This window comes from Pristiophorus japonicus, chromosome 1 (assembly GCF_044704955.1).
Source record: "Pristiophorus japonicus isolate sPriJap1 chromosome 1, sPriJap1.hap1, whole genome shotgun sequence".
Classification (NCBI taxonomy): domain Eukaryota; kingdom Metazoa; phylum Chordata; class Chondrichthyes; family Pristiophoridae; genus Pristiophorus; species Pristiophorus japonicus.
Genome location: NC_091977.1, coordinates 226670197 through 226687609, shown reverse-complemented (window position 1 = coordinate 226687609; position 17413 = coordinate 226670197). Strand labels below are relative to the sequence as shown.

General features: G+C 44.1%; 1 protein-coding gene across 4 annotated transcripts in view; it reads left to right on the top strand.

The window, feature by feature from the left end:
- The window catches only part of LOC139268710 (amyloid-beta A4 precursor protein-binding family A member 1-like), a 206645-nt gene that overhangs the window by 186290 nt on the left and 2942 nt on the right, over positions 1-17413 (top strand). For all 4 annotated transcript variants that reach the window (XM_070887334.1, XM_070887324.1, XM_070887303.1 and 1 more), the window contains one exon: positions 3184-3324. In XM_070887334.1, coding sequence (XP_070743435.1) covers positions 3184-3324 — 141 coding nt within the window. The remainder of the gene's footprint in view (positions 1-3183; positions 3325-17413) is intronic.

Below are 17413 nucleotides of genomic sequence, written 5' to 3'. Positions count from 1 at the left end.
GTCTCCAAGTCTTTCAAAATAAATTACTGTAAATATCACGCTGATTATTTTTAACACTTCTGGCTTGGGGCCATTCTGTAGTTGATATGCACAGAATGAATTATGCAGAGGATTAGCTGTCAATTACGATGATGTCTGCAATGCACTGATATCATGTAAATAAAGCAGCAAAGTAGGCTGCTTGTGCTTCTTGCAATGCCTTAGAAACATAAAAAATAGGTGCGGGAGTAGGCCAGTCGGCCCTTCGAGCCTGCACCACCATTCAATATGATATGGCTGATCATGCAACTTCAGTACCCCATTCCTGCTTTCTCTCCATACTCCTTGATCCCTTTAGCCGTAAGGGCCATATCTGATTCCCTTTTGAATATATCTAAAGAGCTGGCCTCAACAACTTTTTGTGGTAGAGAATTTCACAGTTTCACAATTCTCTGAGTGAAGAAGTTTCTCTCATCTCGGTCCTAAATGGCTTACCCCTTATCCTTAGACTGTGACCTCTGGTTCTGGACTTTCCCAACATCGGGAATATTCTTCCTGCATCTAACCTGTCCAATCCCGTCAGAATTTTATATGTTTCTATGAGATCCCCTCTCATCTTTCTAAACTCCAGTGAATATAAGCCTAGTCGATCCAGTCTTTCTTCATATGTCAGTCCTGCCATCCTGGGAATCAGTCTGGTGAACCTTCGCTGCACTCCCTCAATAGCAAGAATGTCCTTCCTCAGATTAGGAGACCAAAATTGCACGCAATACTCAAGGTGTGATCTCACCAAGGCCCTGTACAACTGCAGTAAGACCTCCTTGCTCCTATATTCAAATCCCCTAGCTATGAAGGCCAGCATGCCATTTGCTTTCTTCACCGCCTGCTGTACCTGCATGCCTACCTTCAATGACTGATGTATCATGACACCCAGGTCTCGTTGCACCTCCCCTTTTACTAATCTGTCACCATTCAGATAATCTGCCTTCCTGTTTTTGCCGCCAAAGTGGATAACCTCACATTTATCCACATTATACTTCATCTGCCATGTATTTACCCATTCACCTAACCTGTCCAAGTCGCCCTGCAGCCTCCTAGCATTTCCTCGTAGCTCGCACTGCCACCTAGCTTAGCGTCATCTGCAGACTTTCATCGAGAACATCTTTACGTTAAACCAAACGAACATTGAAACTTCTTCAAGATTGCTGCAAGGTGTAGAGGATGAATTAGTATTTTAGATCCTTTTTAAGACGCATTGCAATATTTAAGGGGTAATTTTGCAAAATTGTGCTCCCAACAAGGAGCCCTTCCTGTTGGGATTGCACATTAGGAAATTGGATGCTCACTCCCTGTGATTTACTGCTGATTAAAGTGAATGGGTGACACATTATGTGGAGCCTGTACCTGAATTCCTCCATGCTTGAATTCCTCCAATATTCCTGGAGATTTCATCACATGACCCCACGCTCCCGCCATTGGTCACCCGACACATCCATCCTCGTGGTGCCCCTCCTTCTCACTCTTCCATACCCGATTGAATGATTCTAAACTGTCAGTCAAACAGCTTTTTTTTAAACCCCATCTCCATATTTTTATAACCAAGAAATCATCATCATAGGCAGTCCCTCGGAGTCGAGGAAGACTTGCTTCCACTCTAAAAGTGAGTTCTCAGGTGGCTGTACAGTCCAATGCGGGAAATACAGTCTCTGTTACAGGTGGGACAGACAGTGGTTGAAGGAAAGGGTGGGTGGGGAGCCTGGTTTGCCGCACGCTCGTTCCGCTGCCTGCGCTTGATTTCTGCTTGCTCCCGGCGACGAGACTCGAGGTGCTCAGCGCCCTCCCGGGTGCTTTTCCTCCACTTTGGGCGGTCTTGGGCCAGGGATTCCCAGGTACTGGTGGGGATGTTGCACTTTATTAAGGAGGCTTTGAGGATGTTGAGCGTTTTCTCTGCCAACCTGGGGCTCGCTTGCAGTTTCGAAGCTCCGAGTAGAGCGCTTGCTTTGGGAGTCTCATGTCGGGCATGCGGATGATGTGGCCCATCCAATGGAGCTGACCGGGTGTGGTCAGTGCTTCGATGCTAGGAATGTTGGCCTGGACGAGGACACTGACGTTGGTGCGCCTATCTTCCCAATGAATTTGCAGGATCTTGAGGATGCAACACTTGGTGGTACTTCTCCAGCGCTTTGAGATGTCTGCTATATATAGTCCTCATCTCTGAGCCATATAGGAGAGCGGGTATCACCACTGCCCTGTAGACCATATGCTTGGTGCCAGATTTGAGGTCCTGGTCTTCAAACACCCTTCCTCAGGCACACTGGAGGCGGTGTTGGACCTCGTCATCGATGTCTGCCCAAGGTATGGAAAATGGTCCACATTGTCCAAGGCCTCGTCGAGAATTTTGATAACGGGGGGGCATTGCTGTGTGGCGGGCTCAGGTTGGTGGAGGACCTTTGTCTTACAGATGTTTAGCGTAAGGCCCATGCTTTTGTACGCCTTGGTGAAGGTGTTGATGATGGCTTGGAGTTCGGCCTCCAAGTGTGCGCAGATGCAAACGTCATCTGCATACTGTAGTTCAATGACAGAGGATGGGACGACTTTGGATCTAGTCTGGAGGCGGCGGAGGTTGAACAGATTCCCATTAGTTCTATAGTTTATTTCTACTCCATCGAGGAGCTTGCTGAGGGTGAGATGAAGCATTGCAGCAAGGAAGATCAAGAAGTGTGTTGGTGCAATGACACAGCCTTGCTTGACCGCGATCCGGACGTGGATTTGTTGGTCAGGATTATGGCTTGCATGTCATCGTGGAACAAGCAGAGGATGGTGACAAACTTTTGAGGGCAGCCGAAATGGAGGAGAACACTCCATAATCCCGCTCGGTTGACAGTGTCAAAGGCCTTTGTGAGGACAGAGAAGGCCATGTTGGTGCTGTTCCCTGCATTTCTCTTGCTAATAAATAAGTGTTCAAAGAAAGTGAGGGGGGGGGGGAAACACACCATTTGTTCTTTTTGGTGCCCCTATGGTTTTTCTCAAAGATTTTTTAGATATTAATTGAAGATATTAATCTTCAATTCATGGAGGGTTGGCATTGAGAATATAGCTGCTTGTCGATGGCCATAGCTTCCGATTAAATTGCAGGTGCATTTAATGCTTGTAAATGGCATCCTCGTGTACAGCTTAATGAGCGGTTTCTGATTTATATTTCAGATCTGTAGCCTTATGCGAGGAGGAATTGCAGAGCGAGGTGGAGTAAGAGTTGGCCATCGGATCATAGAAATCAATGGGCAAAGTGTCGTTGCTACGCCTCATGAAAAGATAGTCCACATTCTGTCCAATGCAGTTGGTGAGGTAAGGGTTGTTGTCCATCCTGTTTGATGACTTTAATCAATAATTAGCGTATTTATTTCCCTATCTTCAGTTACTATTCTTTAATTAATCAAAAGAAACAGAATCTGATCGCTCATCTGTTTGAAAATTATTTCTGAGTAGCATTCCATCTGGAGCACTGCATTCAGTTCTGGGCATCACACCTCAGGAGGGATATATTGGCCTTGCAGGGGGTGCAGTGCAGATTCACCAGAATGATACCAGGGATAAAAGGGTTAAATTATGAGGACAAGTTGCATGGACTAGGCTTGTATGCTCTCGAGTGTTGAAGATTAAGGGGTGATCTAATTGAGGTGTTTAAAGGATTTGATAGAGTAGATAGAGAGAAACTTATTTCCTCTGGTGGATGAGTCCAGGACAAGGGGGGCACAACCTTAAAATTAGAGCTAGACCGTTCAGGGGTGTTGTCAGGAAGCACTTCTTTACACAAAGCGTGGTGGAAATCTGGAACTCTCACCCACAAAAAAGCCGATGAGGCTTGGGGTCAATTGAAAATGTCAAAGCTGAGATTGATAAATTTGTATTAGGCAAGGTTATTAAGGGTTACGGAGCCAAAGTGGGTAGATGGAGATAAGATACAGATCAGCCATGATCTAACTGACTCGATGGTGTCCTCGTGTTCCTATTTATTTTTCAGGATATGTTTCGCCTTTTCTCCCATTCTTTCCTGATCATACTCCTCTGGCTTCTCTGGCAGGTGTGAGCATCCTTTTCTGTGAGTTAACCTTGCCCAAGTGCAGCTCACAGAGGACTTCCCTTAATTTTGTCCTTGCACCAGCACCGTGGCTGAGATCAGACACTCAGTAGAAGGAGGGACCGTACCCGCTCCCTGCAGATCCAGGACGCTCTGTGTTTTCCTTTGTCATTTCTTTTTTTTTTAAATAGCTATAAAAGTGACAAAGCATAACTAGGATTGTTCACCTTGGAACAGAGAAGGTTATGGGGAGATTTAATAGAGGTATTCAAAATCAGGTAGGGGTTTCGATAGAGTACATAAGGAGAAACTGTTTCCACTGGCAGAAGGGTCGGTAACTGATTTAAGGTAATTGGTTTAAAAAAAAAAGAACCAGAATGGAAATGAGTACAAGTATTTTTACGCAGTGAGTTGTTACAATCTGGAACGCACTGCCTGAAAGGGTGGTGGAAGCAGATTCAATAGTAACTTTCAAAGGCAATTGGATAAATACTTGAAAAGGGAAAAAATTGTAGGGCTATGGGGAAAGAACAGGGAAGTGGGACTAATTGGATAGCTCTTTCAAAGAGCCGACAGAGGCATGATGAGCCGAATGGCCTCCTTCTGTGCTGTATCATATGAGCATAAGAAATAGGAGCAGGAGTAGGCCATACGGCCCCTCGAGTCTGCTCCGCCTTTCAATAAGATCATGGCTGATCTGATCATGGACTCAGCTCCACTTCCCTGCCCGCTCCCCATAACCCCTTATCCCCTTATCGTTTCAGAAACTGTCTATTTCTGTCTTAAATTTATTCAATGTCCCAGCTTCCAGAGCTCTCTGAGGCAGCGAATTCTACAGATTTACAACCCTCTGAGAGAAGAAATTTCTCCTCATCTCTGTCTTAAATGGGCAGCCCCTTATTCTAAGATCATGCCCTCTAGTTCTAGTCTTCCCCCATCAGTGAAACCATCCTCTCTGCATCCATCTTGTCAAGCCCCTTCATAATCTTATACGTTTCGATAAGATCACCTCTCATTCTTCTGAATTCCAATGATTAGAGGCCCAACCTAATCAACCTTTCCTCAAGTCAACCCCCTCATCTCCAGAATCAACCTAATGAACCTTCTCTGAACTGCCTCCAAAGTAAGTATATCCTTTCATAAATATGGAAACCAAAACTGCACGCAGTGTTCCAGGTGTGGCCTCACCAATACCCTGTATAGCTGTACCAAGATTCCATTGGCCTTCCTGATCACTTGCTATACCTGCATACTATCCTTTTGTATTTCATGCAGAGGTACCCCCAGGTCCCGCTGTATTGCAGCACTTCGCAGTCTTTCTCCATTTAAATAATAACTTGCTCTTTGATTTTTTTCTGCCAAAGTGTGGCACCCCACTAGCTACTGGTTGCCAACCAGAGAATGAACCATTTATCCCGACTCTCTGTTTTCTGTTAGTTAGTCAATCCACTATCCATGCTAATATATTACCCCAACCCAGTGAACTTTTATCTTGTGCAGTAACCTTTTATGTAGCACCTTGTCAAATGCCTTCTGGAAGTCCAAATACACCACATCCACCAGTTCCCCTTTATCCACCCTGTTCGTTACATCCTCAAAGAATTCCAGCAAATTTGTCAAAAATGACTTCCCCTTCATAAATCTATGCTGACTCTGCCTGACTGAATTTTGCTTTCCCAAATGTCCTGCTACTGCTTCTTTAATAATGGACTGCAACATTTTCCCAACCACAGATGTTAGACTAACTGGTCTATAGTTTCCTGCTTTTTGTCTGCCTCCTTTTTTAAATAGGGGCATTAGATTTGCAGTTTTCCAATCTGCTGGGACCTCCCCAGAATCCAGGGAATTTTGGTAGATTACAACTAATGCATCCACAATCCCTGCCGCTACTTCTCTTAAGACCCTAGGAAATAAGCCATCAGATCCAGGGGATTTATCTGCCTTTAGTCCCATTATGTTACTGAGTATCACCTCCTTAGTGATTGTGATTGTGTTAAGTTCCTCCCCCCCCTATATCCCCTTGACTATCCACTGTTGGAATATTGTTCGTGTCCTCTACCGTAAAGACTGATACAAAATATTTGTTCAGAGTTTCTGGAATCTCCATGTTCCCCATTACTAATTCCCCGGTCTCGACCTCTAAGGGACTGACATTTACTTTAACCACTCTTTTTTCCTTTTTATATACCTATAGAAACTTGCTCTCTGTTTTTGTATTTTGTGCTAGTTTACTTTCATAGTCTATCTTCCCTTTCTTAATCATTTTTTTTAGTCGTTCTTTGCTGGCTTTTCAAAGCTTCCCAGTCTTCTGTCCTCCCACTAGTTTTGGCCACTTTGTATGCCCTTGTTTTTAATTGGATACCGTCCTTTATTTCTTTAGTTAGCCACGGATGGCTATCTTTTCTCTTACACCCTTTCCTCCTCACTGGAATATATTTTTCTTGAGAGTTGTGAAATATCAACCGTCCTACACTTTAATCTATTTTCCCAGTCCACTTTACCCAACTCTGCCCTCATACCTTCATTATCTCCTTTATTTAAGCTTAGTACATTGGTTAGAGATCCAACTTTCTCACCCTCCATCTAAATTTGAAATTCAATCATGGTATGATCACTCATTCCGAGGGGATCCTTTACTAGGAGATTGTTTATTAATCCTGTCTCATTACACAGGACCAAATGTAAGATAGCCTGCCCCCTGGTTGGTTCCGTTACATACTGCTCAAGGAACCCATCCCTTATGCACTCTATGAACTCCTCCCCAAGGCTACCCTGACCAATTTGATTTGTCCAATCAATATGGAGGTTAAAATCACCCATGATTATTGCTGTTCCCTTTTTACAAGCCCCCACCATTTCCTGGTTTATGCTCCGACCAACAGAGTTACTACTGTTAGGGAGCCTATAGACTACACCCACCAGTGACTTTTTCCCCTTATTGTTCCTTATCTCCACCCAAACTGTTTCAACATCCTTATCATTTGAGCCAATATCGTTTCTTACTATTGCAGTGATTCCATCCTTTATCAATAGAGCTACCCCACCTCCTTTTCCTTTCTGTCTGTCCTTCCAGATTGTCAAGTACCCCATAATATTTAATTCCCAGTCCTGGTCACCTTGCAACCACGTATCTGTAATGGCTATCAGATCATACCCATTTGTCTCAATTTGTGCTGTCAACTCATCTATTTTGTTACGATGCTAAGTGCATTTAGACAAAGTGCCTTTAAGTTTGTTTTTTTTACCCTTTTTTCCTGCTTGTTTCTTCTCTCCTTCAAACTCACTTTGTTTTCTAATTCCAGCTTTACTCCCCTCCCTACTGAATCTATTTTCAGGTTTCCATCCCCCTGCCAAGCTAGTTTAAACCCTCCCCAACAGCACTGGCAACACCCGCCTGTGAGGATATTGGTCCCAGCTCTGGTGAGGTGCAACCCGTCCGGCTTGTACAGGTCCCACCTCCCCCAGAAGCAGTCCCAATGCCTCAGGAAACTAAAGCCCTCCCGCCTGCACCATCTCTCCAGCCACGTAGTCATCTGCTCTATCCTCCTATTTCTGTACTCACTAGCTCGTGGCACTGGGAGTAATCTGGAGGTTACTACCTTTGAGGTCCTGCTTTTTAATCTCTCTCCTAGCTCTCTAAACTCTGCCTGCAGGATCTCATCCCTCTTCCTACCTATGTCATTGGTACCGATGTGGACCACAACTTCTGGCTGTTCACCCTCTCCCCCCAGAATGCCCTGCAGCCGCTCAGTGACATCCTTGACCCTGGCACCAGGGAGGCAACATACCATCCTGGAGTCATGTCTGCGGCCTATCTGCTCCCCTGGCTATTGAATCCTGTACCACTGGAGCTTTTCCCTTCTTCTTCCTCCCACCCCCCCGCCCCCCCCCTGTGCAGCTGAGCCACCCGTGGTGCTGTGGACTTGGCTCTGGCTGCACTCCCCAGAGCCACCGTTGCCCCACTGGTACTCAGAACAGAGTACCGTTTTTAAAGCGAGATGGACTCAGGGGACTGCTGCACTACCTGCCTAGTCCTCCTCTTCTGTCCAGGGGTCACCCAAACCCTATCTGCCTGCACACTCTTAAACTGCGGGGTGACCACCTCTAGAAATGTTCTATCCACGTATCTCTCAGTTTCGCGGATGTACCCATTATTTGATAACTACTGGGAGGGTCGATGCAGCATTTGATGACATGCTGATGTGTAATTGGGACTAAGATCCAGAAGTTTAATCTGGGTCTCTGTTGAGTTGAGAGAGAGTCAGAGCAGCACTCTAGTGCCAGAGTTAGTTTTGGTGTCCTTCGGCTAGGGGGGGAAAGTAATCAGCCAGAGCTTCTGATCAACATCCAGGGGCAAAGTGAGTGTGTGGACATTGAGTAAAGATAGGATTAACTCAGCTTCCATACCTTGCACAGTTGAATAACTGGCTTGCACTCAATCTCTAGGCTCAATGAACAATAGTCGCTTGGAGCAATGCCCTGGTAAGAGTCAGCAACCTCAGTATGGAAGGGAGGAAATTGTCAATTCAAAATGACTATTAATATTTCAGAAGTACTCTTCAAGTTTCAGGTAGTCAGGACTCCAGTTCCTAGTGGGCATGATTCTAGAGCCGTGGCTCAGTGGGGAACCCTGTTGCCTCGGAGTCGGAAGGTTGTGGGTCCAAGCCCCGCTCCAGAGACATGTAAACCCAGGCTGACACACCCAGCACAGTACTGAGGGAGTGCTGCACTGTCTTTCAGATGAGATGTTAAACCGAGGCCCCATCTCCCCTCTCAGGTAGGCAGGACCCCTTGTGATCAAAAGCATCCACCCCTTGTGCTGAGATCTGGTTCCATTTCACAAGGTTATTTGCCACTAATAAATCCAATAGGGAAACTTCAGGAGAAACTTCTTTACCCAGAGAGTGATTAGAATGTGGAACTCGCTACCACAGGGAGTGTTTGAGGTGAATAGCACAGATGCATTTAAGGGGCATCTAGATAAACTGAGGGAGAAAGGAATAGAAGGATATGCTGATCAGGTGAGATGAAGAGAGGTGAGAGGAGGCTCTTGTGGAGCATAAACACCGGCATGCACCAGTTGGGCCCAATGGGCTGTTTGTGTGCTGTACATTCTATGTCATTTCTGAGCCGAATGTTAACCAACCTAGAGATGCAAAGCGAAATGTGGAGTGGATTGGCAGTATCGCTGATTGTGGGATGAAATTTGCTTGTTTATCCCATCTGTTCATTCCATTTCTTCTGACCAGCCCACATGCAAGTCTCTGTGTTCTGAAGCTGACAGGAATGATCACACAATAAATGGTAAACCACAGAGAACAGCTGAAAGATTGTAGCCACATTGAGGAAAGGAAACAACATGTTCTCTACTTGTCTGACCCAATGCCATCCTTTTGTTTTATGTACTTGCCACTGTTGAAATCGAAGCTTTTCACACTGGGGAAACGGGCTGGCACAGAGAGTTGGACACTGGCCTTCCACCTCATAGGGTCCAAATCCAGTCTAGACTAATGGGACAAAAGACTCCCCTGTCTGACGGTTATGTGAAATGAGTGTGGGCCCTCTCAATCCAGTTCTGAGTGGTCGTGAGCCTACAGCCCGAAGTGTCAGCCTCTGAGTCAGAAGGTTGTGGGTTCAAGTTACGCCAAAAGACTTGAGCACAAAATCCAGGCCGACACTCCCAATGCAGTACGGAGGAACTGCTGCACCGTCGCAGGAGCCGTTTTTCGGATGAGGCGTTGAACTGAGGCAATCTGGGAGAAAGCGGGCCAACTTTCTAAGAGATCCATTCAATATTATTCAATCTATTTGCATTCCTCAGATTCCATTTCTGTGTTCGGAACAATGCTAGTGCATCCCAATTTTAGCCAGATACTTACGAGATATATCAATAGAGCATTAGCTAATTTTTATGGGAATCTATTACACACATTTGCTACTCTGGAGAAACAATTATCTTCATCTTTAGAGCTAATGTTGTAAATAAATGGCAGGTCTGAAAGAGAAAAGTTGGGTTGGTATTCAGAGTGAGACACTTTGTCAGAACTATACTTCCTATACCTTCCATTTTTCATCTCTAGCTGTGCTTGAGAGGTTGTCTTCTATTTCTATCATCACTTTCTAAATTAAAACAAACTACAACAACTTTAATTTATACAGTGTCTTTAACATAGTAAAACATCTCAAGGCATTTCACAGGAAACAAAATTAGACACCGAGCCACAGGAGATATTAGGACAGGTGACCAATAGCTGGTTCAAAGGTAGTTTTTAAGGCACGACTCAAAAGGAGAAGCGAGAGGTGAAGAGGTTTAGGGAGGGAATTCCAGAGCTTAGGACCTCGACAGCTGAAGGCACGGCCACCAATGGTGGGGTAAAGGAAATCAGGGATGTGCAAGAGGCCAGAATTTGAGGAGCACAGAGATCTCGGATGGTTGTAGGGCTGGAGGAGGTTAAACCTTCGAACACAAAAACTACTTATATCTACCTTATCCAAGCTTTTCAGCACTTTGAAGATGGTAACTCTTCAGTTCCATTATTAGCTACTCTTTTGACTTCCTTTCTATTTCATATAGTGAGATTCTATCATGTGTCTTGTGTGTAGTCTTTTTTTTAAAGCTCTGGTGAAATCTGGCTTCTGCATTGGAAAGACAGAGAAGGTAGCATGTTAGTTCTTGACGGAACCATTTGTGATGTAGATTTAGGAAAAATTCCTCTGATTGTGGGTGGGGAAGTGAGTGGTTGTGTGTGTGGGGGGGTGGAGTGAGTGAGTGGTTGCATGGGTGTAGGAGTGGTTGGGTGTGTGCGTGAGTGAGTGGTTGGGTGTGTGCGTGAGTGAGTGGTTGGGTGTGAGGTTGGGTGTGAGGGTGGTTGCGTGGGTGTGGGTGGTTGTGAGTGTGGGGGGGGGGGAGGTGAGTGGTTGGGTGTGAGGGTGTCTGGATATATCTGTGTGTGAGTGGTTGGTTGGGTGTGTGTGAGTGAGTGTACATGCACAGTGGACATGAGTGAACTCTTACTTGTTGATCTGCGTGTTTGTTTTAGTGGAATTCTCTGTCTATTTGAACATGGCCTGTTCTGTTGTTGCTGTAACTAGAAGCAGGGAGGTTACCCATCTGTTAAAGGTTGCATCGTTCCTGTCTATAAAATGATAAATCCTTTGTTTAATTGCGCATAAGACTTCTGAGGAGATTTATTTCTATATAATAATTTAACAAACGATTGCCTGTGTCTTGGACCGAGCACAGATTAATCAATAAAGAACTTTGGATCAAAGGGAGGGACAGTTGATGAATTGTGCTGTACATTTCACGTGACAGATGTTACTCCATTAATAAATGGGTTTATTTATTAAATTTTACTAATAGGTTGAAACTAGAATGAGGCAAAATGCTGTCCCATCACTCATTAGGAATGATGGTAGATCTTGCGGAGGTAGAAGAATAATTTCAGCAGCTTAAAATAATTGACCAACCAGTGTTTCCGCATTCATTGTTCTGAATGTGTTACTGAACGATTTACCGAGATACTGAAGGTAGTGGGAAAATTCTTTGAGGCCCAGGGAATTGAGCCTTGTCTGTGAGAGTGATCAAATATTCCAACTGTTCCACTGCTCTCCTGGCCGGCCTCCCACCTACCACCCTCCGTAAACTTGAGCTCAACCAAAGCTCTGCTGCCTGTGTCCTAACTCGCACCAAGTCCTGTTCACCCAAAAATTCTCATCCTTGTTTTCAAATTCCTCCATGGCCTTGCCCCTCCCTATCTCTGTAACCTCCCACAGCCCCACAACACCCCGCCCCCCCACACACCTCACCCCGAGATATCTGCCCTCTTGAGCATCGCTGATTTTAATCGATCATCCATTGGTGGTCGTGCCTTCAACTGCCGAGGCCCTAAACCTCTCTACCCCTCTCCTCCTTTAAGATGCTCCTTAAAACCTACCTCTTTGACCAAGCTTTGATCATCTGCCCTAATATCTCCTTATGTGGCTTGGTGTCAAATTTTGTTTGATAATCTCTCCTGTGAAGCGCCTTGGGACGTTTTACTACACTAAAGGCATGATATAAATGCAAGGTGTTGTGGTATTAACGTTGACAACAGAAATAAACCTGCAAAGTCTTAAATGTGCAAAATTGTAATACTTCTACTTGCTCTATTTTTGCTGTTTTTATCTCATTTTTAATACATTAGCATACAATTGACTTTATTTCTAACTAATATCTGACTTTGCATGCTTTTTTTCATATTGCCTAATTCTGTGCACAAGACCAAGGTGTTATAGAATCGAACAGCACAGGAGGAGGAGGCCAATTGGCCCATCGTGCTTGTGCCGACTCTTTGAAAGAGCTGTCCAATTAGTCCCACTCTCCTGTTCTTTTCCCATAGTCCTGTAAAGTTTTCCGCTTCAAGTATTTATCCAATTCCCTTTTGAAAGTTACTATTGACTCTGTAGTGCATTCCAGACCACAAAAACTCACTGTGTAAAAAAAAAAAAAAATTCTCATCTCCTCTCTGGTTCTTTTGCTAATTATCTTTAATCTGTGTCCTCTGGTTACTGGCCCTGCTACCACTGGAAGCAGTTTCTATCTATTCTTATCAAAATCCCTCATGATTTTGAACACCTTTATTAAATCTCCCCTTAACCTTCTCTGCTCTAAGGAGAACAATCACAGCTTCTATAGTCTCTGCACATAACTCTCCCTCATCAATGGCACCATTCCAGTAAATCTCCTCTGCACCCTATCTAAGGCCTTGACATCCTTCCTAAAGTGTGGTGCCTAGAATTGGGCACAATATCCAATGGAGGCCTAACCACTGATTTATAAAGGTTTAGCAGAAGTCTCTTGTTTTTATACTCTATACCTCTATTTATAAAGCCATATTTATATATATGCCGTTTTTTTTAAACAGTCTTATCAACTTGTCCTGCCACCTTCAAAGATTTGAGTATGTGAACTGCCAAGTCTCTCTGTTCCTGCACCCCCAATAAAATTGTATCATTTAGGTTATATTGTCTCTCCTCATTCTTCCTTCGAAAACACATCACTTCTCTGCGTTAAACTTCATCTGCCATCTGTCTACAGTATCAGTAGATTCACAAGATAAGAGCTCACGGGGTTGGGGTAATATATTAACATGGATAGGAGATTGGCTAACTAACAGAAAACAGAGAGTCGGGATAAATGGGTCATTTTCCGGTTGGCAAACAGTAACTAGTGGGGTGCCGCAGGAATCGGTGCTGGGTCCTCAACTATTTACAATCTATATTAATGACTTAGATGAAGGGACCGAGTGTAATATAGACAAGTTTGTTGATGATACAAAGATGGATGGGAAAGCAAATTGTGAGGAGGACACAAAACCTGCAAAGGGCATAGACAGGCTAAGTGAGTGGGCAAAAATTTGGCAGATGGATTATAATGTGGGAAAATGTGAGCTTATCCACTTTGGCAGAAAAAATAGAAAAGCAAATTATAATTTAAATGGAGAAAATTTGCCAAGTGCTGCAGTACAGAGGGACCTGGGGGGCCTTATGCATGAAACACAGAAAGTTAGTATGCAGGTACAGCAAGTATTCAAGAAGACAAATGGAATGTTGGCCTTTATTGCAAGGGGGATAGAGTATAAAAGCAGATAAGCCCTGCTACAACTCTACAGGGTATTGGTGAGGCCACCTGGAGTACTCCGTACAGTTTTGGTCTCCGTATTTAAGGAAGGATATACTTGCATTGGAGGCTGTTCAGAGAAGGTTCACTAGGTTGATTCCAGAGATGACAGGGTTGACTTATGAAGATAGGTTGGGCCCTATACACATTGGACTTCAGAAGAATGAGAGATGATCTTATTGAAACAGATGATAATGAGGGGGCTCGACAAGGTGGATGCAAAGAGGATATTTCATAGAAACATAGAAAATAGGTGCAGGAGTAGGCTATTCGGCCCTTCGAGCCTGCACCACCATTCAATAAGATCATGGCTAATCATTCCCTCAATACCCCTTTCCTGCTTTCTCTCCATACCCCTTGATCCCTTTAGCCGTAAGGGCCATATCTAACTCCCTCTTGAATATATCCAATGAACTGGCATCAACAACTCTCCGCTGTAGGGAATTCCACAGGTTAACATCTCTCTAAATGAAGAAGTTTCTCCTTATCTCAGTCCTAAATGGCCTACCCCTTATCCTAAGACTGTGTCCCCTGGTTCTGGACATCCCCATCATTGGGAACATTCTTCCCGCATCTAACCTGTCCAGTCCCGTCAGAATCTTATAAGTTTCTATGAGATCCCCTCTCTTCTAAACTCCAGTGTATAAAGGCCCAGTTGATCCAGTCTCTCATCATATGTCAGTCCCGCCATCCCAGGAATCAGTCTGGTGAACCTTCGCTGCACTCCCTCAATAGCAAGAACGTCCTTCCTCAGATTAGGAGACCAAAACTGAACACAATATTCCAGGTGAGGCCTCATCAAGGCCCTGTACAACTGCAGTAAGACCTCCCTGCTCCTATACTCAAATCCCCTAGCTATGAAGGCCAACATATCATTTGCCGCCTTCACCGCCTGCTGTACCTGCATGCCAACTTTCAATGACTAATGAACCATGATACCCAGGTCTTGTTACACCTCCCCCTTTCCTAATTTGCCACGATTCAGATAATATTCTGCCTTCGTGTTTTTGCCCCCAAAGTGGATAACCTCACATTTATCCACATTATACTGCATCTGCCATGCATTTGCCCACTCACCTAACCTGTCCAAGTCACCCGGCAGCCTTTTAGCATCCTCCTCACAGCTCACACCGCCACCCAGTTTAGTGTCATCCGCAAACTTAGAGATATTACACTCAATTCCTTCATCTAAATCATTAATGTATATTTTAAAGAGCTGGGGTCCCAGCACTGAGCCCTGCGGCACTCCACTAGTCACTGCCTGCCATTCTGAAAAGGACCCGTTTATCCCGACTCTCTGCTTCCTGTCTGCCAACCAGTTCTCTATCCACGTCAGTACATTACCCCCAATACCATGTGCTTTGATTTTGCACACCAATCTCTTGTGTGGTACCTTGTCAAAAGCCTTTTGTAAGTCCAAATACACCACATCCACTGGTTCTTCCTTGTCCACTCTACTAGTTACATCCTCAAAAAATTCCAGAAGATTTGTCAAGCAGGATTTCCCTTTCATAAATCCATGCTGACTTGGATCGATCCTGTCATTGCTTTCCAAATGTGCTGCTATTTCATCTTTAATAATTGATTCCAACATTTTCCCCACTACTGATGTCAGGCTAACCAGACTATAATTACCCGTTTTCTCTTTCCCTCCTTTTTTAAACAGTGGTGTTACATTAGCTATCCTCCAGTCCATAGGAACTGATCCAGAGTCAATAGACTGTTGGAAAATGATCACCAATGCATCCACTATTTCTATGGCCACTTCCTTAAGTACTCTGAAATGCAGACTATCAGACCCTGGGAATTTATTGACCTTCAATCCCATCAATTTCCCTAATACAATTTCCTGCTTTATAAGGATATCCTTCAGTTCCTCCTTCTCACTCGATCCTCGGACCCCTAGTATTTCTGGAAGGTTATTTGTGTCTTCCTTCGTGAAAACAGAACCAAAATATTTGTTTAACTGGTCTGCCATTTCTTTGTTCCCCATTATAAATTCACCTGAATCTGACTGCAAGGAACCTACGTTTGTTTTCACTAATCTTTTTCTCTTCACATATCTATAGAAGCTTTTGTAGTCAGTTTTTATGTTCCCAGCAAGCTTCCTCTCACACTCTATTTCCCCCCTCCTAATTAAACCCTTTGTCCTCCTCTGCTGTATTACAAAATTCTCCCAGTCCTCAGGTTTGCTGCTTTTTCTGACTAATTTATATGCCTCTTCCTTGGATTTAACACTATCCTTAATATCCCTTGTTAGCCACGGTTGAGCCACCTTCCCCGTTTTATTTTTACTCCACTCATATGGGAAACTAAAATTAGGAGACATTGTCTCAGAATAAGGGGCCGCCCATTTAAAACTGAGATGAGGAGGAATTTCTTCTGAGGGTTATAACTCTATGGAATTCTCTGTCTCACAGTTATGCAGGCTGGGTCATTGAATATATTTAAGGCGGAGATAGACAGATTTTTGGGCGATAAGGGAGTAAAGGGTTATGGGGAGCGGGCAGGGAAGTGGAGCTGAGCCCATGAATGGATTAGCAGGCTCGAGGGGCCAGGTGGCCTACTCCTGCTTCTATTTCTTATGTTATTACTTTTCCCCCTCGGTAGATGAAATGGATACCTCAGTGAACTGTATGCTTACACCAGTAGATTGAATTTCCTTCTGTTCAGGCGTAGACATGTAAACAAGTGCAGCTCTGCCCTGAGCGCTTGAGTCTGTGGACAGCGGTGATGTCACTGTCCCTACACGTGGGGAGGGGAGGGACGAGCAAGTTTGCAAGAGGAAATGTGATGCTATTTTAATAATTTTTTCAAAATCAGCATTTTCAGGAACTTCATTACAACTGCAATCATCTTGTGCTCCACGGTTTTGGCAGCATACATACATATGTATGCTTGTATAATGTGTGAAAGTGATTTTTAAAATATGTACATATATTTATATAGAGATTTAAATAACAGTGAAATTATACATAGAATGTACAGCACGAAAACAGGCCATCCAGCCCAACTGGTCACGGTTGGTGTTTATGTTCCACACGAGACACCTCCCACCCCTCTTCATCGCATCCTATCAACATATCCTTCTATCTCGTTCTCTCTCATCTACTTAGCTACCTTTTCCTTAAATGCATCTATGCTATTTACCTCAACTGTTCCATGCAGTAGCGAGTTCCACATTCTCACCACTCACCTGAAGTTTCTGTTTATTGGATTTATTTGTGACTATCTTAAATTTATAGTCTCTAGTTTTGGTCCCCCCACAAGTGGAAACATTTTCTCTACGTCTACTCTATCAAATACCTTGAAAATGTAAAGACCTTTATCAGGTCATCCCTCAGCCTTTTCCAGGGGAAAAAGAAAATAAGTAAAAAAAAAAAGAATATAAGTATGGAATACAAAGATTAATGTTTCAGGTAGGAATCTTCATTAGAACTGGGTTAAAATTCTCATCCTTTTTAAACCCCTTCATGGTCTTGCCCCCTCACTATTTCTGTAAGCTCCTCCAGCCCTACAGTCCTCCAATTCTATCCCCTATTTTAATCACTCCACCATTGACGGCCGTGTTTTCAGCTGCCTGGGCCCTAAGCTCTGGAATTCCCTCCCTAAATATCTCTACTCTCCTCCTTTAAGACACTCCTTAAAACTTACTTCTCCTGTCCTCGTGTGGCCTGGTGTCAAATTGTGTCTGA